The sequence below is a fragment of the Cydia amplana genome, chromosome 11 (assembly GCF_948474715.1).
Source record: "Cydia amplana chromosome 11, ilCydAmpl1.1, whole genome shotgun sequence".
Classification (NCBI taxonomy): domain Eukaryota; kingdom Metazoa; phylum Arthropoda; class Insecta; order Lepidoptera; family Tortricidae; genus Cydia; species Cydia amplana.
The window spans coordinates 15,751,970-15,777,521 of NC_086079.1; the positions used below are offsets into that span (position 1 = coordinate 15,751,970).

The 25,552-nt window shown below is 36.3% G+C and overlaps 4 protein-coding genes across 4 annotated transcripts in view; 2 read left to right on the top strand and 2 right to left on the bottom strand.

Moving 5' to 3' along the window:
- LOC134652127 (THO complex subunit 1) overlaps positions 1-8,611 on the bottom strand; it is a 29,662-nt gene extending 21,051 nt beyond the window's left edge. Inside the window, exons 1-5 of the mRNA XM_063507295.1 lie at positions 8,564-8,611; positions 7,816-8,490; positions 7,302-7,555; positions 6,535-6,707; positions 1,379-1,502 (exon numbers count right to left, since the gene is read on the bottom strand). Of these exons, the coding sequence (XP_063363365.1) occupies positions 1,379-1,502; positions 6,535-6,707; positions 7,302-7,555; positions 7,816-8,490; positions 8,564-8,608 (1,271 nt within the window). The 5' untranslated portion in view covers positions 8,609-8,611. The remainder of the gene's footprint in view (positions 1-1,378; positions 1,503-6,534; positions 6,708-7,301; positions 7,556-7,815; positions 8,491-8,563) is intronic.
- Positions 8,612-9,533: 922 nt separating this feature from the next.
- LOC134652241 (mediator of RNA polymerase II transcription subunit 10) lies at positions 9,534-10,419 on the top strand. The gene is made up of 3 exons (XM_063507411.1): positions 9,534-9,686; positions 9,763-9,846; positions 10,123-10,419. Exons 1-3 carry the CDS (start codon positions 9,565-9,567, stop codon positions 10,310-10,312), a joined length of 396 nt encoding a protein of 131 aa, XP_063363481.1. The 5' UTR covers positions 9,534-9,564; the 3' UTR covers positions 10,313-10,419.
- An 819-nt stretch (positions 10,420-11,238) lies between these two features.
- LOC134652511 (mitochondrial cardiolipin hydrolase-like) lies at positions 11,239-12,868 on the bottom strand. Its single transcript, XM_063507705.1, has 2 exons — positions 12,390-12,868; positions 11,239-12,248 (listed from the first exon to the last, which is right to left on the bottom strand). The coding sequence occupies exons 1-2, from the start codon at positions 12,733-12,735 to the stop codon at positions 11,866-11,868; spliced, it is 729 nt and encodes a 242-aa protein (XP_063363775.1). The 5' UTR covers positions 12,736-12,868; the 3' UTR covers positions 11,239-11,865.
- A 163-nt stretch (positions 12,869-13,031) lies between these two features.
- Positions 13,032-24,644, top strand: LOC134652068 (exonuclease 1). Its single transcript, XM_063507219.1, has 11 exons — positions 13,032-13,465; positions 13,830-13,949; positions 14,396-14,447; positions 15,001-15,210; positions 16,141-16,356; positions 16,710-16,869; positions 17,370-17,503; positions 18,478-18,689; positions 21,371-22,166; positions 23,103-23,284; positions 24,476-24,644. The coding sequence occupies exons 1-11, from the start codon at positions 13,305-13,307 to the stop codon at positions 24,492-24,494; spliced, it is 2,262 nt and encodes a 753-aa protein (XP_063363289.1). The 5' UTR covers positions 13,032-13,304; the 3' UTR covers positions 24,495-24,644.
- The last annotated feature ends 908 nt before the right edge of the window (positions 24,645-25,552 follow it).

The following is a 25,552-nucleotide window of genomic DNA, read 5'->3' on the forward strand; positions in this document are numbered from 1 at the left end:
CATCCTGACGCTCACGTTTTCTATCTTCAATAACATGCTACACTACTACATTATTACTTGATCTTAGTACAGGAGTGACATAGTCACTGTGTAACAAAACCCCTATAAAAACATAATAACGATTTAAAAAAAAACATATTTTTCCACTTAAGAGCCCATCAACGTGCTCACTAGCGCCACTGCGTCTATCTATGCGTCCAAAGTTAAAACGGCCGTTTTTGTTTTAAGTTCATAGGTCGACGATCGACGAATCCAGCAAAAAAATTATAATGTATTCGTAAGGTACCTAAATACAAAATACAGTACACAGCGGCCCCTTTTTTTAAATAACTATATTTAAATTTAAATAATCGCAATTATTTACCAGTGGCGCTAGTGTGTACGTTGATGGGTTTCTTTGAAATTGGCAGCAACTTAAATGTGACCGCGACCGGCCGAGCGGACCAATCCGAAGTGTTCCGAAGATAGCAGACATCGTAGAGCGAGAGCGAGCGAGTACCGAGTCCGAGTGCGAGCGGGATAACAAAGTAATGATGGCATGGCGAACAAACATGGCACTATCACAAGTGGCATTATATATTACGCGCACTGTGTATACTTGAACTGACCATTCATATCGGCGCGTCAATCTATGTTGAATTAAATCTTAAATATATTTTTCACCTCAGCAGCTCGAACAAGGGTACTTTGCTACTTAAAAACAGTGAGCAAAACGCGATTTTACTCACTGTTTTTAAGTAGCAAAGTACCATTGTTCGAGCTGCTGAGGTGAAAACTTAATTGTTGGTAGGTATATCTTAAGAAAACATAAGTGAATAGAGGTAAGTGATGAAGAAAGAATACATTTTTCGGGTTCTCTAATATGTTCTCACTGCTGAGGTGAAAAGTTTTGTGAACTACACGAGATCAAAGTTCATTTCATTCATTTATTTCATATTGTATTGTCATGTACATTAGATGTTACATTGTATATGGTCAGATCATGACACCCTGTTAGGGCACACAATAGTATTATTATTCTATTCTATTCTAAGCTAGTCTATAAGGCAGCATAATAACATTATTAATAACATTAAGTTATTTACATCTCGTGCGCTTTTGAGTCCCTTACTACGCTCAAGATTCTAAATTAGATTCACTCGCTACGCTCGTGAATCTAGTATAGGATCTTTCGCTTGCACGGGACTCAAAATAAGCACTTTTTTTTTTTTAATTAAAAATGGGCTTACTCATGGCCACAGACTAGCCGGGGCGAAGACGTGGCCTACGATGGAGCGAGTCTGCCCAGAAGGTGTCTGTTCACCATTGATTTTTTACTCGAAGAAATATCAAACTTTGATCTCTTGTTGTACAAATAACTATTGTAAAGTAGCCTTACTTCCCCATATAGCATTTCTGCTGCCCCTCATATTCCTTGATGATGTCGCCGACGGGGCGTCTGCGGACTTTGCTTTTGCGGATATCTTCCTCGCCCGCAGCCGGTGGTTTAGGCTTTTGGAACTCTGCAGGACAACATATATGGTTAATGGATTTTTTTTAATGATTTTAGTAGTAGTAGTAAACACTTTATTGCACAAAACAAGTACATAACACAGAGATAATCCAGTAAATGTGTACAAAGGCGAACTTATCCCGTTAAGGGATCTCTTCCAGCTAACCTTTAAGTAACTGAGAGATACATTATGAAATGGTAGTCAAACTAAGATAAATTGTACATGACGGCGAGACTTAAAAGAAGTAGCTAACCCTAGAAACATAACTAAATACGATGCGATGCATTAGGTGCAAAGGCATATACATGTATAAATATACGAAACAATTATATATCCATAAAAATATTAATACATACATTTAAATAAATATATATATATATATATATACAGGGTGGATTTTCTTTTTGGGTCAGTGAGGGCAGCTACCAGATCCCGTGCTGCTACGAGAAAACGGTCTAAGAAGACCTTCCCTCGATTTCAAATTAATGAAGATTGGCTTTTACAGATTTTGGAAAAAACATACAGGGTGCGAGAAAAAGGTCATTTTTGACAAACTTTTTTTTTGATGCCAATCGATCCCATTCCTATTAAGGATCAAAAGCTTGTATGGAACCAAAAAAAAATTTCCGGCTAGAAAAGCCACAAATCGAGGAAAACTTTTCCCATACAATTTGTATGAAAATGAAATCTTATTTTTCACATGCTATTTTTGTATGCCAATCGATTCCATTCCTATCCAGTATCAATAGTTTCCTAGGGGTCAGCTTACGGTAATGTACTAAAAAGCCACAAATTAATAAAAACTTTTCCCATACATTTACTATGGAGAAAATGTGAAATGTTATTCTCAATAAGATAAGATAAGATAAAAGATAGTTTATTCAAGTAGGCATAATTACAATGCGCTTATGAACGTCAAATAAAGCTAGGTAGACCGGCTCCAACCCTACACCTCTGCCCCGAGAAGATTTAAATCCCCCCTCAATTGGAGGAGGGTATCCCAATATGGGACCGGCAACAAACTCGGCGGGACACATCTTTTCAAAAATAATTACATCTTATAATTAACATGCATTACGAGAAAATAAGGGAAAAAATACAATTTAAATTACTATAGAATTCATGCAATTATACACATAAGGTGTAATAGAAATTTGATTTAGAAAATATACATATGTACATGGAATCATACAAAATCGTAGCTCTTTCAGAAAACATATCAAATTCTTACAAAAGGAAAAGAAAATAAAGTTATTAAAAGAAATGGGAAAACATATTATATAAATCTGATTGATTATTATTAATTACCAGCATATAATATTTGATGTGCTTTCCTGCTTACCTGAGCTGTGTCACCTATAACTCTATACATAATACAATGTTTTAATTGCTACTACTTTTTATTAGTTAGTTTCTGGTTTGGACCATGCATGTTTGTCTGTCAAGTAGTCCTCGACTCTGTAATAAGCTTTTAACATCAATGACTTTTTTAAGTAATTCTTAAGAGCTGGAAAGGGTAATCTTAAAGCATCCTCAGGTAACTTGTTATAAAAATGAATGCATTGCCCAACGAATGACTTTTGTACTTTACGGACACGAAACTTTCTGATAGCAAGCTTATTTCTATTTCTAGTGTTAAAGTTATGGACATCAGAATTCTTAGTGAAGGAGTCTAGATTCTTAATAACATAAATAATACTATCATATATGTATTGGGAAGCTACAGTTAAAATATTAATTTCTTTGAAAAGTTCTCTTAATGATTCACGCGCTCTTAAGTTATATATAGAACGAATGGCTCTCTTTTGTAAGACAAATATAGTCTGTATGTCAGCTGCTTTGCCCCAAACCAGAATACCATATGACATTGACATTACACTATGAAAATAACTATAATAAACAAGGAGAGCTGTTTCAACATTAGTCAGTTGTCTAATTCTCCTCACGGCGTAAGCGGCCGAACTTAATTTGTTAGCTAGTGTTCCGATATGAGGACTCCATTGTAGATTTTTGTCCAATGTTAAACCAAGAAACAGAGCTTTATCTACCATTTCTAAGCATTCATTATTCAAAAGTATTTTAGTATCGACTGGTTTAACATTCGGCAAAGAAAATCTAATACATTTGGTTTTCTTAGCATTAAGAAGCAAATTGTTCATAGTAAACCAGTTAAGTACATTAACGAGTGTGCTGTTAATTACACTATAATCGGTAGATTTCCGATCAACCTTAAAAAGTAATGATGTGTCATCAGCAAAAAGAACTATTTCACAAAGATTTTCTACTATACATGGCAAATCATTTATATAAACCAAAAACAGGAATGGACCCAAAATAGAACCTTGCGGCACTCCTAATTGGACTACAGCTCCGCTAGACTGGGTTTTGTTTACAACAACTGTTTGTGTTCTATTGCTAAGGTAAGAAGACAAAGTTTAGGGCATTTTCTGACAGACCATAGTGTTCTAATTTCAAAATGAGCGTTCCATGATCCACACAATCAAATGCTTTAGAAAGATCACAAAATATGCCAATTGCATCACAAGAATTTTCCCAAATATTATAAATATGTTTAATGAGTACCGAAGCAGCATCGGTCGTGGAACGGCCCTTTGTGAAACCAAACTGATTGCTTGTAAGTAAAGTATGTCTGTTGAAGTGACCCAGTAGATCATTTAACATTAATTTTTCAAAAACTTTACTTAGTACAGGAAGTATTGATATTGGTCGGAAATTAGCCATATTACTCGAGTCACCAGATATTTAAAAAGAGGAATGACTTTACTATATTTCATAAGATCTGGAAAGACGCCTTGTGAAATTGAAATATTATAAATTACGGCTAAGTAAGGCGCTATTACGTCTATGACATGACTAATGACTCGAACTGATGTTCCCCATAAATCTTCCGTTTTCTTTAAATTGAGTGACTTGAATGTTTTAACAATATTTGCTGAATCTACTTGACTAAACTCAAAGTTAATATTACATTTCTTAACATTAGCGCAAAGTAAGGAATGAGCTCGAGACGAAGATGAATGTAGACATTTCGTGGTATTAATAGCTATTTTAGAAAAATAATCTTCGAATGCCGAGGCAACATCGTTGTTTGACATGGTAAGTTGTTTATCCGAGACAATGTTGACTTGACAATCGCGTGATTTACATTTACCAGCTTCCCTATTTATAATATTCCATGTTGTCTTCACTTTGTTGTCCGACACTTTCAGTTTAGAACTTGTATAGTTTGTCTTGGCTGTTACACACACTCTCTTGAAGATTTTTGAGTAGTTCCTTACATAGTCCAGGAAATCAGAATTTTTGTTCAGCTCTCTCTCACCATAAAGTTCATAAAGCCTTTTTCTACTTTTATAAATGCCTGCAGTAGCCCATTCACTAAACTTTGTTCTAGTTTTTGTTTTTGACCCACTAATAGTTTTCTCCTTGAAATTTTGATTAAAATGATAAAGAATCACACTAAAAACATCTTCATACAGACTATTACAGTTATAATGTGAAAATGGTAACATACAGAGATTTTTTTGAATTTCATTTTTGAATGATTCCAAGCGACTACTAGTAATGGGTCTGTATGTTATTGTTTGTGGAGTATCATGAATATCGCTTAAGAAAACAGCCCTTTGACCGCTATGATCAGAATGAAAACAGTTAAATATTTGCTTATCTATCATTCACAATTACAAAATATATTATCCAGACATGTTGCACTAGTTACCCCTACCCGGGTAGGTTCAAGAAACAAGTTAAATAAATTGAATGATTTAAACAAACACAGCATTTTAAGAGTATTACTAGAGGACTCGAGCAAGTTAACATTAAAATCTCCACAGACTATAACATGTTTTTGGCCCTTACATACTAACTTCAGCACACTTTCCATTGTAGTTTCAAATGTGCTGAAGTCAGCTGATGGTGGTCTATAAACACAAACAATAATATATTTTTCTAATTCTACACAGGAAATTTCTATAATTCTTTCTATGGAATAATTTACAATATCTTTACGCTCTTTAGATTTCATGCAATTTTTAACAATTATCAGGGAACCACCATGAACAGCAGACTTTCTAGCAAAAAAACTGACTAATTTAAAGTTAACAAAATCAAATAAAAACTGTCCATGTTTCAGCCAATGTTCAGTAATACACATAACTTCAACATTATTATTATCTAAAAATAAACCTATTTCTAATTCTTTGCTGGAAAAACCCTGAATATTCTGGTGAATAATGTTCATACTCAGGCGTTTTTCCGCTGTCTTACAACCTAGTTTAAATGTGGCACGGGGTCCTTGACTTTGTCAGCTGACTGAGAATTAGCTATAACACTACTAAATTTATTTGGCTCAATATTAAAGGCCAATAAATCCACTAGGTATACAAAATATTTCTTTGGCAAAAATACCTTCCTTGGAGCTAGCATGAAGCGTTCAATGAATTTATTTAAGTCAAAGAAATGGTACATTTTATTGACAGATATGACAGATATCAATTTTTTATCTCGCCCATCAGTCCTACAGCAATGTCTTCATACAGTCCTTAAATGTAACAGGACTGATTGGCCAGATAGAAAAATGAGAATTAAATTTCACGTTTACTCCATAGTAAATGTATGGAAAAAGTTTTTTTTAGTGGTAGTGTTAGTGGGATGGTGCAAGTGGCCCGGGCCAGTGGGATCCATAAGGGATTCCCCCTGGGTCATCAAAAAAAAAAAAAAACTTTTATGGAGCAACATTCTTATGATACATATCTTTGACAAAGAACGGCCTAATCTGCCAAGTTGTAAAATTAATATGTTAGAAATTTTGCTATTTTCATTGCTTTGCACAACTTTTAAGCCAATAGGCTTAAGTTATAATAATAACTTAACAGGCGTTTTAATGTTGCTCTCTAATAGTTTGAAGGATATATTACACAGGATACAGTTTGCCGGAATCTGTCATCAGTGCACCCTCAGTGAACTCTTTTAAAAACAGACTCGACGAACTGACAAATGGACATTGATGTGCTCGTTTACTAACCTGGACACCCGTCATTCTTCCAAGCGTTCCAATGCTCCTCCCGCTTGAGTATGTGCTGTACGCACTCTGCAAACCGCTGTCCGTCCGGCGGAGTCTCTCCTAGCAGCCGGTATATGAGGGCTGTGGTCTCCTTTACCCAGTCTGTCTGGTCCTTCTTTAGTTCTTGAGTTTCCCTGAAAATATCAAAATAATAAGTACCTAAAACCCCTAACCCTAAACCCTAGGAAACACTTCTTGCTGAATGTGTGGTAAATGTGTGGAACTCTCTACCAGAAACTGTTGTTTGTGTAGTTGGTGAACTCTTTCAAAAATAGACTGGATACACATTTTAGAACTATAAAAAGAGCAAAATAAAATACAAATCCTTCAGTGTACATGCTTCAGCTCCAAGAGCTGCTTGTGTATCTAAATAAATAATAAAAGTACTTAGTTATAACGTAGACACAGAATAAAGTAAACAGACAGACATGACGAAACTATAAAGGTTCCCGTTTTTGGCATTTAGACCATAGAATAGAAACCTAAAAATTTAATTTTGAATGCCAAGCTAAAACCTGTAAATAAACTTTAAAATACCTATCCTCCTAAACTTCGCCTTTTGATTTAAAAGTTTATACTTCTGACAACTTTATGATTAACCCTTCTGCGCCCAAGTACCCAGGACATATGATGTCAGTATAAATAAGTAAATACATTATTCCAACATTCCAAAGGGTTAACTTGTTTTTAAAGGTATTGGCAAGATATGCATAATAGTCTATACTTACATCTTAAACTTAACACTCGAAGACAAATACTGGAACAGTATCAAGAACTGTATAAGCACACATCTCCTAAAATTAGAGTCTGATAGTTGCAGTTCCAACAGTTTTTGGTTGGTGAGGAACTTGGCGAAATAGTGTTGTTCCTTCGTCTGCATGTCATCGTCGGTGACTGGCTTCAGACGGTTCATCTTGGATTTCTGGAGCTCTATGGCTTCTAGCTTGTAGGAGGAGAAGGCGGATAGGACACTGCCGGAATGCTGGAAAAAAAAAATAGTTAAAAAAAATACATAAGATCTACAAGCAGTTAATTTAGTTAAGTGTTTATTCTGGTGTACAAGACGAAGAGTTAGATTGCCTCAATATATCAAAGTTACTAAAATGAGGAGACGGAATTATAATTGTGTTATACTTGAGAAAGAGTAACTAACAGAAAAATAAAATAAGAAAGAAGACAAAATTAAAATAAGTTCTACAGTTTGACATGTGTTTATACATGAAAAATTTAGTAAATACTTACAGCAACAAATGTTTTCCACTGTATCTTGTTATAACATGTATTCGGATTCCTGAAAAAGTCCTGCAGGCTCCAAAACCTACAATACAGGTTGTAGTCTATATTCAGTTTAGTCTTCTCTTCCACCATCATTTCCTCATCCAACGAGTCTTTTAGAGTGCTTGTGTTGTCTCCGCCAAATTCCGTTACATTCTCCAAATTGAACTCTGACACTATGTTCAAACCAGAGCGCTCGGAGAAAGGGAAAAACTTTGCCAAAAACAAAAGAATTCTTCCGCAAAACACAGTGTTCTGAGACCTAGATAACCGCCTTAGCAAATCATTGCACATTCTTAATAAATTATTCTTGCAAGCAACAAAGAATAGCTCTTCTTTCCAAATGTTTACGCCATTTTCAACATAGGTAAACATCTTTTCACACTTGTTTAAGGTTAGAGCGTCGAATATATCGCCGAGAAGCACTACAGGCATTGTGGGTGTGACCATGTGTCTTCTACAAGATTCTATACAGAAGCTCACATAACTTTCAAGAGTTTCAGCGTCTTCAGTGAGTAGCTCCAGAAGTTTATCTCGAAATGCTTGGTCCATGGCGGCTTTTCTATCTGACTCGTTAATGTTCTTAGAGAACGAGTCAAGCAAGTCAATGTTATTAGTGCTGAAGGCTTTCGAGAGTACATCCTGAAAGAGTAATCAAATTTTATTAAAAAGGCTAACGGTCAAAAAGCAAATTAAAGGTTAAAATCATACATACTTTGTACTTCGCTCTTAACGTCTCGAATCCCATTTTCTCCGACATTGTGAAGATAATGAAGATTTACTTTTAAAAAAACTGTATAATCAGGGTTTATTCTATGTTCTAAATCCACGCAAAAACAACACAACACACCAACACCACCATCGCCGGTGTCCACCATAGAGTAACTTATATATACTTCAACTAAAAAAAAAACAAAAACCACAGATAAAGTATTTATAGCTGGTCAAGCAAAATCCTGTCAGTAAAAAAAGGCGCGAAATTCAAATTTTCTATGGGACGATATCCCTTCGCGCCTTCATTTTTCAAATTTGCCGCTTGTTTCTACTGACAAGATCTGCTTGACCAGCTATAATCGCAATTCCGCACGGAGTACTTTATTAATTCGTGGGTTGTATACGTTTTAACTTTTACCGCGAATCTCGAAGATTGCGTTATCTGCCTCTATCGATCGAATGGGCAAGAATGATAGAGAGGCAGGCGAAACTGAACTTTCGATTTTCGTTTTTCGCGGTAGGCCCTGTGATTGTGCTAGTCTGTCAAACAACTTTGTCAGTAGAAAAAGGCGCAAAATTCAATTTTTTTATGGGACGATAACTCTTCACGCCTTATTTTTTTTATATTTGCCGCTTTTTTCTACTGACAGAAATGGCTTTCTGTCAGTCACAGGTCCATCGCCACAACTAAAGTTTGTCAAAGGACTGTCTTATTTGAAACATAGACAGAGAGAATCATACTATCTTTGTCTTACATTAGTACCCAAAAGAAAAGGATGAGTGTATTTTTTTTTGTTCTTATTTACTGACAAATTGGTTTGACCAACTATATCCACCCGGAATTCCGTCGCTAGTAACCCTTTCTTTTCCTCTACGGTTATCTATATAGTCTGTGGTTTGCTGTCAAACAAACTGTCAGTGTCACAAACGAAATAAATTTGCGATTTGCTCTTTAGAGTTCTGCTAAAATTTATTATAACATCGAAATAAATAGATTTTAAAATGTCTTCGCCGTTGGAAAACTTGGAAACTCAATTAGAAATGTTCATTGAGAACGTCCGTCAAATACGTATCATTGTCAGCGACTTTCAGCCGCAAGGCCAGAGCGTCTTAAACCAAAAGATGTAAGTTTTAGCCCTGTCTTCTTTGCTTTTTGTATATTTTACCGTAGTTTATTCATATTTTAAATTCGTTTTTCAGTCAGTCACTCGTAACTGGCCTTCAGGAAGTCGACAAGCTGAAATCTCAAGTTCAAGATATCCATGTTCCTACAGAAGTGTTTGAGTAAGTAAATGTGACTGCAACGTTTCTGGTTCCTTGCACAATATAACGATAGTCTGATATACATGTAAACTGGTCAAAGTATAGGCAGGCCTTGGGACTTAATCCATCTGTTTTTATTCTCATTGATGAGTGTAATTTCTGATTTCTGCCTGATGAACTTTAACTTTATATTTATTTACAATAACTGTAAGAAAAGTTGGTTAATGTATAATATTGTCTTCAGTTATCGCTATAAATATGTATGTTTGTGTTGATTAATGTAATTTTATTTTGTAGCTACATAGACCAGGGCCGCAACCCACAGCTCTACACCAAAGACTGCATTGACAAGGCCCTGGCCAAGAACGAGGAAGTGAAAGGCAAGATTGACTCCTACAAGCGATTCAAGAGCCATCTCCTTGGTGAACTCGGAAAGACCTTCCCTAATGAAATAGCTAAATATAAAGCTATTAGGGGTGGTGAATAAGTTCGAGATCTTCTGGAATTCTTTTACCTTTATATTGTAGTTTACAGCCAAAAGGTACTTAGTTGGTTGTCAATAAGGCAAATTAAAGAGGGATTATTATTACTGACAACTGAATAAGTATTGTTTTTACATGTAATTTGTATCAACAGCACTGATAGAATGACTATGTTTATGGTTAAAATAAATCTAGGTACCTATTGTCTCTTTCTCTCTCTCTAAATTTGGTAAACAATCTTGATGTGTCTTTTAATTGAAAAACACATTAAAAATAAGTTACGGTGAATATGTAACAATTATGAATCTAATACGATGTTTTATGGTCTTCTGCTTTCATAAGTAATAGTTATTGATTTTTAAAAAGTGTTTTTCAATTAAAAGACATGTCAAAATCGCTTACCTTCTTTCAAGTTCTTTCTAATGCTAAAAAAAACAGTTGTTCTACCTGTGCTGATGTTCATATATAAAATAAGTATAGTAATGTAGGCTAGTATGGGAGTCATAAGGTCTCATATTTATTGTGTGTAAAATGTGAAGTGTTCATTTATGGGTTAAAATGTAACACCTTTTTCGATTCTCAAAACTAACATCATCATACCTTTAGTATACTGAAATTCAGATTTACTGAAATATGTCACTTTCCGTTTAAATTTGTTAAACACCTATCATTGAACATCCTAGATTCCAAACTTAATACCATTCAGGGTTGCATTTCATAAAGACTTATAATGTATGTATCTCTCTAACAAATATGGTTATTAGAGAGAGACAGACAGATATTATTGGATACAGGCCTTTGTAATACCAATCCACCAATCATGTCATTGTTAAAAGTAAAATTTATCTATATTTTGTTATTTATAAGGCTAGTTTTTATATTTAATCTAATACATTACATGCATAAAATATCAATCAAACTAAATAAGACTATTCATTAAAATTCAAACCCAGTATTTTTTAAATTTCATTTAATTTCTTAAAAATACAATTAGCTGACCATAAAACGAAAAATTAAAATTGAGATAGGAATAAAGAGTATAATATGAGTACTCATTGAAAAATAGAATGATATAGAAATGGACAAACACTTTCTACCAAAAGTGTTTTCGATATAAAAATATAATAAAATTAAAAGACAAGCTTTAGTTTCAGAAAATGAAATAATGGCTAAAAGGCCAGCCTAAACTTATTTAGTAAAATTATGATTAATCAGTTATACGTTGTTAATTAATTTATCAGTAAATTCATTTTTTTATTCAGAAGTCTCTTACATAAAATATTAATTCATTAGTAATAAATATGGAATTAAATATGAAAGTATTGCCAGTTATTAATGTCTACTAAACAGCAATTACAAAGATCGTAACTGTCGCAGTACACGTTGCTGTAGCGGGTTGCCAGCTCTCGAACATTTTGTGCAATAAGTCTGATCAAAATGTCAAATATTGAACTAACACTTTGTCCCGAAGTGTCATAAATAAACGTCACATTGGCGTTTTGTACTGTTGCACAAATGCTCTTAAAGCGACCTTATTTCTATGGAGTTAAAGTTTAAATTAAATTAAGCTTAGATCCGGTGTGACCTGAGTCTCCCTATCGACTGTAGAAATGTTCCTAACTGCCAGTAGTTCATGGTCAGGTACTAGGGTTCCATTTAATCGTTGTTCTTCAATTGTTTCTGTATCACTGTCGTAAGTTTCGGTTGGGCTTTCCAGTTTCAAGTCGCTTGAGAAATCATCCCACATTATGTAGAACTCAGATCTTACCGGATTTACTAGCTGTGGCTTGCTGGTTATGTAGACGTAGTTCCAATGGTCGAAGGAGCGGTCATTTCCCCAGTTCAGAGTTCCGGTCATAAGGATTTTATCATCGACTAAGCAAAACTTATGTTGCATCTTAAAATTAACTGGTTCATTAATTTTGCATTTTATTTCTGCACCTGTAATTTCAATAACAACATTAAAGTTACCAGTTCTCTAATCTATTTTAGTACTTAGTTCATCTTCGATAAGAATCTAATAGTTCATTTTCATAGTTAACTGTTAGTTGTTACGCGGTATCACGGGCGTTAGTTACTTACCGACATCTTTTAATTCTCTGATAAAGATTTCAGTGAATTCATTGTATCCTGTCCGGTCTATTATGATACGAATTTTGATATTTTTCTTCTTTATCAATTGTACCAATCGGCCTTGTATCGCCGGATTGTGGATGCTAGGCATGCAAACATTAACACTTTTCGTCGCAGACTCAATGAAATTTAGTAATTTGTCGAAGTAATTGTAAACGTTGTACTGCAATTTACAGAACACCATCACGTCATTGATCTCGGTTTTCCGACTTCTGTAATACAAGGCCGCGGCCGACACAAAACAAGTCACAACGATTGCAGCAGTCGATGACACCAAACGTGGAGTAAATATCATTTTAGTTGAGTTTGAATCATAAATAGAACTTTTGTAGCACACTACGACCGGTCTTTAAATTTTATACTTTGAAATAAAATAAAGAGGTCAATTTGCGCTGTTACACATGTCTGGGAAAATGGCGACTGATTGTGAACTACCCTCATCCAGTAAATTATTTTACTATACCAAATGTACGCCTGGTAAAATAATGATATAAGGAAATAGTGTAGTTTATTAGGATACATTACAGCAATTTAAAATATGATTTTGGTAACAACAAACAGTAAATAAATATTTTCGTTTTTAAATTTTTGAATAGTTGCAGATTCGGAAATTTTATAACATACTCTATGAACACCTTTTGCATTGTGCAAAAGGCGGGATTTCTATGTTTTGACACTAGCTGTCAATGTCAATTTTCTAGTTCAATGTTTTTGGATATTTGGGCGAATTATTATCCCAAATATTCCATTCCAACAGTATTATGACCGCAATTATTAAATAATTGCTAGTACAATCATGTCATGACGATAGATATAAATGTATTATAAATAAATCGTGTTTATAAGTGTTTTGGAATCTCCAATATGGGTATCACAGGTTTGATTCCGTTTTTGGAGAAGGCCTCACGGCGAGCTAACGTGGGCGAATTCAGCGGGTGCACCGTCGTCATAGACTCGTATTGTTGGCTGCACAAGGGAGCCTTTGCCTGTGCTGATAAGTTAGTAAGAGGAGAAGAGACTGACATGTGAGTTGCTAACACTTTTCATATTTCGTCGTTTTTTGAATTAAAAAACCTAAAATTGGTCTGTTTATATAGTAGACTAAAGCAGTCTTTAATTATCATAACTGTGTAGTACATATTTGATACATTTTGCATCTATTTTAGTCCTTCAAGTCATAAAATAAAAGCTATTCATTAATTTTTACTGCTGCAAGAACTTTATATGACACAAAACTTTATGACTGCACATACGTCAGGTCTCTTCTAAATTCTACTGGCATGGTATTAGGTCAACTAAAAACAATCTTTTGTGGCCTCTTAGGGAGGCAACAGGCTTTGAAAGGTAAAGTTAAATAATTGAATTAACAAAACACAATTTTGATTCCAGCTATATAAAGTATTGCTTGAAGTATGTGACGATGCTGTTGTCAAAGAACGTTAAACCAATACTGGTGTTTGATGGACGCCACCTGCCAGCCAAAGCTATGACTGAAGCTAAGAGGAGAGAGTATGTGTTGATTTATTATTACAATCTATACTATTGTCTGTTATGTAGTTCTTAGTATAGATGTATATGTTGTGGATTTTTTTTCTTTCGAATTAGATCTAAAACTTCCAAAATTTGGAAAAATCTTTAAAAAATAATATAGTTTTAGTACCATGATTGTTCTTACAATGTAATGTTTGTAATCATATCAACATTTGGTATCTATAGAATTATTTAATTAGTCTGTGATTTTTGACCGAAGTTAAGCAACGTCGGGCGGAGTCAGTACTTGGATGGGTGACCGTTTTTTTGCTTGTTTTGCTCTATTTTTTGTTGATGGTGCGGAACCCTCCGTGCGCGAGTACAACTCGCACTTGGCCGGTTTTTTTTTTAATAAACTTAAATGAACGGACAATCAATCAATGTACAGTTGAGTTCATAAATATGTATAAATTTTTCCATTTCAGGTCTCGTGACATATCAAAGAAAAGAGCAGCTGAATTATTAAGTCTTGGAAAGGTATTTATTAACTTAGATAACTGATATTAAACATACATGGCTAATCATCAATTTGAATAACTTAAAAACAGCATTAACTATATAATGCAACACACTATGCTCTATAAATTTAATTTTTTAACTAGTTGTAGAGTCGCAGAATAAATAATAGTACTAGGTACAGAAGATTCACTCTCTAACAAAAGGCGTCTATTACGACAGTTATGACCGCTAGGTGGCGCAAGCGCGAGCAGGCGTGCGTTGTGATAACTGAGGATCATGTATTTGGGTGGATCAACTATTTCTTGTTGTTATTCTGTCCGGTCAGCCAAGAGACAATAGTAGCATATATTGTTAGAAGGCATTGTCCACCACCTTCTTCTGACACGCTTGGTAGACGACCCTCTATGGAAAGGGTTTATAAGTTTCACAAAAAAGCGTGTTTGGAGAATAAAAATCAGGTTTTCAAGAGTGACCCAGGGGAACGTAACCATGTCAACGAGTGACAAGAAATAGTTGATTCACCCATTTGCAACTTTCATAGATAAAACTCAAAATAGCATCAACTCCACAGATCGAAGAAGCCCGATCTTACATGCGACGGAGCGTCGACATTACGCACGCTATGGCCCTAAGCCTTATCAAGGAGTGCCGTAACCGGAACGTGGATTGCATAGTCGCTCCGTACGAAGCTGATGCTCAGTTGGCATACTTGAACATCAAGAATATAGCGCAGTTGGTTATAACGGAGGACTCTGACTTGATACTGTTTGGGTGCACTAAGGTAAGAATCAATAAATTTCGTCATAATCATGTTTTAGTAACCTTAGAATCTTTGTTTCTTTTTAATGATGTATATACTTAAGTTTGGTAAGTTTCGAGACGCTTAAGAAATCATCCTGCATAAAATAGAATGCCGATTTTACTGAATTTACTAACATAATTGCTTACACTACATTTACTATTTACTAGGTAACTGAATTTCACTTGATTATCCCTATCAGTGGTAAACTTTACGGTGACAATGACATCATTTAAAGTGGTAACGCACTATCGCACCGCACCGCGACCTGGGTGCGTTGCACCCATAAGTGAGAGCGAGAAACGGATATCTTTTTCTCGCTCTCACTTATGGGTGCGACGCACCAAGGTCGCGGTGCGGTGCGATAGTGTGTTACCACTTTAAATGATATAATGTTCCACCACCGTAATGTTTCCATAGCCATAGGCACGGGTATCGCTGTGGCCGAGTGGTCTAGTGATCAGGACGTTAGCCGCATAAGCGGAAGACGCCAGTTCGATTCCGGCCTCGGCCACCAGCGGGCTTGGTCACTTTCTTGAGTATATCACCTCTATTTCAGTTTATCATGTATGTACATACACTCCCGGCCAAAAGTATGGAAACAAGCTTGTATTACAGTAGAAAAATGTATTTTTTTTTAAGCGATGGATTGTATACTACACATTGACAATTTAATAAAAAAAAAATTAAAATGTATGTGTTAATTAAAAGGGTATTATAACATTTTCCTATTTACATATTTACTTTTTAATAATAGTTTAGGATGTTTTGATATTTATCCTGTATTTTTTATTCTTTTGGGGCTGCCTAATGTAAAATTTAGAATTCAAATATACCTACAACAAAAAAAAACAGCCTTGATTCCATACTTTTGGCCTTGGGTGTACTTTATAAATGTGCTTAAATTAACAGGTTCTCTTCAAAATGGACCTCGAGGGCACGGGCACGCTAGTGGAGACCGCCAAGTTGCCTCTGGTGATGCGGTGCCCCATCGAGCACTACCGCTTCGACAAGTTCCGGCAGATGTGCATCATGTCTGGATGTGATTATCTCGCGTCGCTGCCTGGGATCGGATTGGCTAAAGCCAGGCAGTTCGTTACGGCTACGCAGGACAGTAATTTTGCCAATGTATGTATATTTTCTCGAAATTCAGCCACTGATTTATTCAACAATATCATAATAGGATAGATTTCTGGCTGGTTACATCAGCTACTCCTTAGGAAACTTCAAAACGAATTGTTACTATGAAGTTAGTATGAGAAACACAATTGGTGTTGTCATAATAAACCCACTTCTATTTATTATTTTTAAAATTACTAAAAGCGCAAAAACATAATAAACAGTAAAAATAAAAATGAAGCACATTTAGCATGGGCATAAAGATTTTATTATAAACATATTTTGTATTGTTTTAATGGAAAGTAATTTATATAGCATCATAAGGAATACCATCACAATCATCATCATATTACCTTTGGCAGGCCCTGAAGAAGCTACCAAGCTTCTTCAACCGGTCCAGTCTCACAGTGACCGATGAATACCGGGAGGACTTCCTAAAGGCAGAAGCGACGTTTAAACACCAGTACGTCTACGATCCCATAGAGAGGCAGATGGTGCGGCTGACTGAACCTGACGACGAAGGTAAATAAAAACCGGCCAAGTGCGAGTCGGACTCGCGCACGTACGGAACCCGCACCGGAATGGTGCGGAACCCGCACCATCAACAAAAAATAGACCAAAACAAGCAAAAAAAACGAGCAAAAGGTCACCCATCCAAGTACTGACCCCGCCCGACGTTGCTTAACTTCGGTCAAAAATCACGTTTGTTGTATGGGAGCCCCACTTAAATCTTTATTTTATTCTGTTTTTAGTATTTGTTGTTATAGCGGCAACAGAAATACATCATCTGTGAAAATTTCAACTGTCTAGCTATCACGGTTCATGAGATACAGCCTGGTGACAGACGGACGGACGGACGGACGGACAGCGGAGTCTTAGTAATAGGGTCCCGTTTTTACCCTTTGGGTACGGAACCCTAAAAAGAGCAGAGCCTCAAGTGGCCAAAGCTGAAATCGAACAGCGTCTTCAGCTTTCTTCCGAATTTATTTTCGATGATTTCAGTGTTTCTTGTTTAATTTCAGACATAGAAAAAGCGTTGTGCGTGAATGCTGGTGAATTATTAGACCCTAAGACAGCGTTTCAGCTAGCTTTAGGGAATTTGGACCCATTCTCCTTGAAGAGGATGGATGACTGGCACCCGGACTACAGACCTGTTGTGAGTAATAGACCCATAATCCAATCGAAATAATAATGTATTTCATTTTTTTTGCTAGTTGCTGGTAGGTAATTAGTACTGCTAACACAATAATTACTATTAATAATGTAATAAACACTTATTGTTATACAGCAGTCATAAAAATAGAATTATATTTTTTTAAATACGTGGAAATTATTTAAAAAAACCGGCCAAGTGCGAGTCGGACTCGCGCACGGAGGGTTCCGCACCATCAACAATAGAGCAAAAAAAGCAAAAAAACGGTCACCCATCCAAGTACTGACCCCGCCCGACGTTGCTTAACTTCGGTCAAAAATCACGTTTGTTGTATGGGAGCCCCACTTAAATCTTTATTTTATTCTGTTTTTAGTATTTGCTGTTATAGCGGCAACAGAAATACATCATCTGTGAAAATTTCAACTGTCTAGCTATCACGGTTCGTGAGATACAGCCTGGTGACAGACGGACGGACGGACGGACGGACGGACGGACGGACAGCGGAGTCTTAGTAATAGGGTCCCGTTTTTACCCTTTGGGTACGGAACCCTAAAAAGAAATTAGAGAATTTTGAATGATTTTAATTAAGCAAAATTATGAACATGGGTAAATAAGGTGGATTCTTTCCAACGTACTAACGTGCGTCTAACTAACTCTACTTCCGTGGTAAAAATCCTTTTGATGTTTCATAACACCAAAGAGAATTGATTGTAATAGAGAGGTAAAGTGTATGAAAAAAAACGTGCCCCTTAGTTCTGCGCGATATTTTTTGCGGTCACTGAATTGTCAAACGTCAACTTTTGACAATCAGAGTTACCGCAAAATGTATGGAGCTGTACAGTGCCATCCCGTTTACCTGTCAAATTCGATATAATTGTCTTAGATTTTACGCATCTACTCAATCAATATGTCTTTGATACCACTACCACACGTTGATAAAACAGCGTATTTACTGATTAACCCTTCGTTTTTTGCAGCCAAACGGTATCAAAACGGACAACTGGAAAGACAAAGGCACCGCGCCACACCCCAGCATATGGAGCCCGGACTTCGCTAAATACCTGAATGATGATACTCCTTGGCTGAAGAAGGTTAAGAAAGTAGAGCCGATCATAGCCGTGCCTACTGTTAGGACGAGGAAGGTTGTTAATTTGGTGGCTAAAATCGTTCCGGAGACTCAGGACGAAAGGTATGAAAATAGTTCAAATATAATTTGTATAATACAGTATGCTCCATGCCCGGAATACCTCAATGATAGCCCGTGGGCGAAAAAAGTTAAGAAAATGGGGCCTATCATAGCTGTGCCTACGAGGAGGTTGTCAATTTGGTGGCTAAGGTTGTTCCGGAGACTATGGACGAAAGGTGTGAAAATAGTTCAAATATAATTTATAAAATACAGTATATGACGCTCGGAATATCTCAACCATAATAACCCGCGGGCAAAAAAAGAGGAAAATGGGGCCAATCATAGCCGTGCCTACGGTTAGGACGAGGAAGGTTGTTAATTGGATTGGCTAAGGTTGTTCCGGAGACGCAGGACGAAAGGTATGAAAATAGTTCAAATATAATTTATATAATACAGTATATGACGCTCGGAATATCTCAACCATAATAACCCGCGGGCAAAAAAAGAGGAAAATGGGGCCAATCATAGCCGTGCCTACGGTTAGGACGAGGAAGGTTGTTAATCTGGTGGCTAAAATCGTTCCGGAGACTCAGGACGAAAGGTATGAAAATAGTTCAAATATCCTCCTAAGGCCCAAGGTCCTACTCATAGTACTTATTAACTTCGTTATTCAGACCCAGCTCCTTCAACAATTGTGTAGTCATAGCGCACCACGGTCCTACCAGTAGGACTTAATAGAAAACCCATCATTTTGTTTTCAAATTTATCGAAATTGGCGTGTACGAACTTCTAAAGGACTGTTTTGTTGTCTGTGAGCCATTTAACAAGTTCGAAAAAAAAAACAAAGTGCTGTACAAGCACAATAACATTTAAAAAAAGTCTTCTAAGTACTTGGGTCTGAATGAGTATAAAACAATAGTACTACTGGTAAGACTAGGGGCCGTACTGACTACATACTCAATTTTTCGTTGGGCCTTAGGAGGATATAATTTATATTATACATTATATGACGCTCGGAATACCTCAACCATAATAGCCCGCGGGCAAAAAAAGAGGAAAATGGGGCCAATCATAGCCGTGCCTACGGTTAGGACGAGGAAGGTTGTTAATTTGGTGGCTAAGGTTGTTCCGGAGACTATGGACGAAAGGTGTGAAAATAGTTCAAATATAATTTATAAAATACAGTATATGACGCTCGGAATATCTCAACCATAATAACCCGCGGGCAAAAAAAGAGGAAAATGGGGCCAATCATAGCCGTGCCTACGGTTAGGACGAGGAAGGTTGTTAATCTGGTGGCTAAAATCGTTCCGGAGACTCAGGACGAAAGGTATGAAAATAGTTCAAATATCCTCCTAAGGCCCAAGGTCCTACTCATAGTACTTATTAACTTCGTTATTCAGACCCAGCTCCTTCAACAATTGTGTAGTCATAGCGTACCACGGTCCTACCAGTAGGACTTAATAGAAAACCCATTGTTTTCAAATTTCGCGCTCATCGAAATAGGCGTGTACGAACTTCTAAAGGACTGTTTTGTTTTGTCTGTGAGCCATTTAACAAGTTCGAAAAAAAAAACAAAGTGCTGTACAAGCACAATAACATTTAAAAAAAGTCTTCTAAGTACTTGGGTCTGAATGAGTATAAAACAATAGTACTACTGGTAAGACTAGGGGCCGTACTGACTACATACTCAATTTTTCGTTGGGCCTTAGGAGGATATAATTTATATTATACATTATATGACGCTCGGAATACCTCAACCATAATAGCCCGCGGGCAAAAAAAGAGGAAAATGGGGCCAATCATAGCCGTGCCTACGGTTAGGACGAGGAAGGTTGTTAATTTGGTGGCTAAGGTTGTTCCGGAGACTATGGACGAAAGGTGTGAAAATAGTTCAAATATAATTTATAAAATACAGTATATGACGCTCGGAATATCTCAACCATAATAACCCGCGGGCAAAAAAAGAGGAAAATGGGGCCAATCATAGCCGTGCCTACGGTTAGGACGAGGAAGGTTGTTAATCTGGTGGCTAAAATCGTTCCGGAGACTCAGGACGAAAGGTATGAAAATAGTTCAAATATCCTCCTAAGGCCCAAGGTCCTACTCATAGTACTTATTAACTTCGTTATTCAGACCCAGCTCCTTCAACAATTGTGTAGTCATAGCGTACCACGGTCCTACCAGTAGGACTTAATAGAAAACCCATTGTTTTCAAATTTCGCGCTCATCGAAATAGGCGTGTACGAACTTCTAAAGGACTGTTTTGTTTTGTCTGTGAGCCATTTAACAAGTTCGAAAAAAAAAACAAAGTGCTGTACAAGGTGCTGTATAAGCACAATAACATTAAAAAAAAGTCTTCTAAGTACTTGGGTCGGAATGAGTATAAAACAATTGTACTACTGGTAAGACTAGGGGCCGTACTGACTACATACTCAATTTTCCGTTGGGCCTTAGGAGGATATAATTTATATTATACATTTTATCGACAAATCACCCCAATACCAATTTTATTTCTAAACCATTTTTAAATTGCACCTCTATATGGCGCCAAACATGAGCGCAATTGGTAAATTAACCGTTATCTGTACAATATCGGTCGCACATGTATATTGTCAGTCAAATTTGAAAAATGTAGGCGCGAAGGGATATTCCCATAGAAAATTTTAATTTCGCGCCTTTTTCTACTGACAAGATCTGCTTGACCAAGTATACATGTCATTAAATACTTTATTCCTTTTCAGTTTATCAATAGAAACACTAAGCAACATGTACTGTGTAGAACCGGCGTTGAAAAAACCAAAACTAGACCCAGACGCAACATTAAACCTAAGCGATACCTATCTAGACTCCATAAACTCGCAAGACCCAAACACAGCATTCCAAGGCGCCGAAATCGAAAGAAACCTACCTCAGAACAAATCTCCTGTCTTAGAAAATAAGCAAAGATCTTTTAAGAAAAGTTTAAGCAATACTTATTCCGTTTTGAAAAGACTGAGCAAGTTCCCTAGAACGACTTTAGACGGAAACGTAGTAGAAAGTAAGTTTTTCAACGGACCCAGTGTTGTTATAAAGGAATCTCCAGAGAGGACTAGTAAAAATCCGTTTAAAATTGAAAATAAAACTGAAATAGATCAATCTCCGGAAAGTGTGAATAAAAATCCGTTTAAATTTGAGAATAAAACTGAAATAGATCAATCTCCGGAAAGTGGGAATAAAAATCCGTTTAAATTTGAGAATAAAACTGAAATAGATCAATTTTCGGAAAGTGTTAGTAAAAATCCGTTTAAAATTGAGAATAAATTGGAGATAAATTCCCAGTGTTCTCAGATTGAAGATTCTCAGCTCGGGAGTTCTCAGAAAGAAAATTCCCCGTGTAATAGTCCTGTGAAGTTACCTAGTCCTGTTTTAGAGCCTAGCCCTAGATGTAGGACGTTTAGGATGAGATTAGAAAATGAGTCTAGAGAAGTTTTAAGTGAAGAATCTGTGATAGAAAACACTTATCCTATGGAGAATTTGGTTACCCCAGCGGATTCTCAGGTAATATACCCTATAATAAAAATTTAAAATAATCTTATACGAGCTATATATCAGATCATTAATAAAACCTCACGCAAGTCGTCACCACGTTGGTAACCGCGACCATCATATCATACGCGCGGAGTAGTTGTTTAAAAATATTTTTATTTCTCATGCTCTGAAAGAGGGTCATTGTTGTTCTAAAAGGTGTGCAGAAAGTGATACGTTTCTGCACTAGAGCATTTAACTTTCCAAGTACGACTTTCTTTTTTGTTTTTAAGATAAACAATTGAAATTTGGTTTTAAATGGAATTGTTATACAATTTTCATTCTGATTTTTAACTCCCCATTCCATAAATAACGATTCTTTTACCTAAATTGTTAATTGAAAGTACCCTCGAGAAACAGTATAAAAATGTAACTCAGTCAAGTTTTTAAAATCACATGCATTTTACTTTCCTGGTATTCGAAGTTTAACTGTTTAAGTGTTTAACTCGGGTGAAAGGTATTATTTCAGCCTCGGACTATTGGCGCTCTTACTGCGTTCGAGCACCAAATTACCTCGGCAAGAATGAGTGCCTTTCACCCCTTGGTTAACAATCTACTATACATAGAATCACAGAACATATTAAAGAGGTTAGAATGGCTATCGCGCGCAGTTAGTATCGGAACCGGTGTCGCCGCTCGTTCCTCTCCACATTTACTAACACTCGCGCAACGGTAGTAAAAACTTGTGTGCCTGGTGAATGGATACGCCTCCTTTAGACAGATTTGATGTCTGCCTTCTTAATCTGAAGGTTATTGTGGCGCAAAAGGCATGTTTACTTCGTTTTTCGGTCAGCGCGGGCGAGTAGCATGCGAGCGTTTGCTCAAAACCGGCGGCGACACGTAAGTACCCTGCTCGCATCGCCATTCTAACTTGTTCTGTGCATATAATGATGTATTCTTATTTTACAGGAATCTTTCGGCGACTCGCCTCCTAAAAGAGCTTACAATGGCACCATAAGACCACTGCCATTAAGTCAGCCGTACAAACCGAACTTCAAAAAGTCCACCTGCAGGGTACCGGGGCTGAAGCGAACTGTATCCGTGCCTAGCAATCAGCCTACTTTATTGAGCAAATTCGGATTTCAGAAGAAGTAAGTTAAGGCACCATATCGCCGCTATTAAGTATAGAGCTCAACCTCGTATCTGCAACACTCATTTGATGACAAAAACACCCGTATTCCGAATGAAAGAAAAGCGACATTTCCATCAAATGATTGTTGCAGATTCATATCTGCATATCTGAATAGTTCATATCGTCGCTATACTTACTCAACCTCATGGTTGAGTAAGTATAGCGACGATATGAACTATTCTATACACTCATAACGCCTATACCTCTTTTTTTAGGGTTCCGTACCCAAAGGGTAAAAACGGGACCCTATTACTAAGACTCCGCTGTCCGTCCGTCCGTCCGTCTATCACCAGGCTGTATATCACGAACCGTGATAGCTTGACAGTTGAAATTTTCACAGATAATGTATTTCTGTTGCCGCTATAACAACAAATACTAAAAACAGAATAAAATTAAGTTTTAAGTGGGGCTCCCATACAACAAACGTGATTTTTGACCGAAGTTAAGCAACGTCGGGCGTGGTCAGTACTTGGATGGGTGACCGTTTTTTTTTGCTTGTTTTTTTTTGTTTTGCTCTATTTTTTGTTGATGGTGCGGAACCCTCCGACTCGCACTTGGCCGGTTTTTTTATTATTTGTATTGTTTTCTGTAACGAGGTGTGCAATAAAGTGTGTATTGTATTGTGCATATTGTAATATGCCTTTTAGTAATTTGAAAATATTTTTTTGGAATTCGGACATTTTCGTAAAAATATGAAATGGAAAATACAGACCAACCTTTTTCAACCGCCTTTAAGTTTTCAAAAGGAGGGGTTCTCAATTCGGTTGTATGTTTTTTTTTTAAATAAAAGTAGTGAAAATAGAATTAGATTTACACTGTAAACATAGGAAAATAATAAATACTTACTAAAAAGACGGCTGCGAAGACTCTTCTCATTCTGAAATATCATATGATTTTTTTGTCATGGTTCTATTCTGTTCTGAAAAATCATGTTTAAAAAAAATCTGTAAACAGTATTCAGATGCGTACCTAATATTAAAAGAGTTAAGTTTAACTTTACACATTGACTGTATGTGGCATTACAATAATTCCATACGAAAGGCTGCCTTATGGCAACTACATAAGGTACATATTTAGAATGCCACGTGTTTTAGATATTTTTTGGAATTGTGTACTAATTGACTAATAACAATACTTTATTTTGTTGCAGACCAGTATTGAAGAGATGATGAAACCTAGATCCTATATAGAAAAACCTAGATTTACCCAACGACATACTCTTATAACATGAGCTATCACTGCCATGCCTGTTGCATTCTTTCAAGAAAAGTCAGCTGTCTCTTTCTAACAACAGTGATAAGTTTCAACGTGCGAAAGAGACGGATACATTTTACTTTGATAGACGCAGCCAATGTTTAAAGGAATTATTTATAGGAGTAACATTATTTTGTTTTAAGTGTCGAAAGTTGCATTTATTTTTATTTGTTGGTTTTGTTATGGACAAGGGATGTGCGCTGATTGTCTGATGTTCATTTCTTCATTATGTGTTATGATTATAATAATTTGAATCGAGTGTTTAATGTTTTATTTCAATTCAGACTTACCTGTAGAATAAATAAAGATTATTTCCACATGTTACTAACCACTGCCGAATTAAGAACTCTTGTATTTCCGTAGGGTAAAAAAACAGTACATTTTTTTTTAATTCTCAGAAATTATTTACTTTTTTGCGAGACGATATTTTGCGTAAAGATACGTTTCATCGGTTTCATTAAACAAAATACACTTGATATAACAAAATACCGCTCCAAGGACCATTTATAAGGTTCAATTGTCATTTAAAACCTATATCATTTTATTGAGCCGACATTTAAGCCCGGCTGGGCCAAATTAAATTGGATTCTGAATGGATTTCTGTTTAGCGTCTGCTTCATTTGAATATTTTCCAGTTAGATTCTGATTAAAATTTCGTATGCTGCCGGTTCGATAGGGGTTGGAGATCGCTTATAAGTCTTAGAGTATTATTGGGAAGAACTATAGATTCCAATAAACAGCTATTAGTTTATAATTCGCTGTTTCAAAATATAAACCAACTTGAAAATGTATTTCTGCCTAACATTGCGAATCGCAACGAATAAAAGTGCCACGCACAATTAGGGTTTGCAATCCGGATCCGTAATCTATGAAATTATCCGGATCTGGATCCGGATCCGCGGATCTTCCCATACATTTCGGATCCGTCGTGCAAACCCTACGCACAATGAAAGGGATGTTTGGAGTTATTATT

Coding starts and splice junctions, on each gene's coding strand:
- LOC134652241 (XM_063507411.1), top strand. CDS start 9,565: ATGTCTTCGCCGTTGGAAAACTTGGAAACTCAATTAGAAATGTTCATT. Junction 9,687..9,762: donor AGCGTCTTAAACCAAAAGAT/GTAAGTTTTAGC, acceptor TTCGTTTTTCAG/TCAGTCACTCGTAACTGGCC. Junction 9,847..10,122: donor GTTCCTACAGAAGTGTTTGA/GTAAGTAAATGT, acceptor TTTATTTTGTAG/CTACATAGACCAGGGCCGCA.
- LOC134652511 (XM_063507705.1), bottom strand. CDS start 12,735: ATGATATTTACTCCACGTTTGGTGTCATCGACTGCTGCAATCGTTGTG. Junction 12,249..12,389: donor CAGAGAATTAAAAGATGTCG/GTAAGTAACTAA, acceptor TTGAAATTACAG/GTGCAGAAATAAAATGCAAA.
- LOC134652068 (XM_063507219.1), top strand. CDS start 13,305: ATGGGTATCACAGGTTTGATTCCGTTTTTGGAGAAGGCCTCACGGCGA. Junction 14,448..15,000: donor AATTATTAAGTCTTGGAAAG/GTATTTATTAAC, acceptor TCAACTCCACAG/ATCGAAGAAGCCCGATCTTA. Junction 22,167..23,102: donor TTACCCCAGCGGATTCTCAG/GTAATATACCCT, acceptor CTTATTTTACAG/GAATCTTTCGGCGACTCGCC.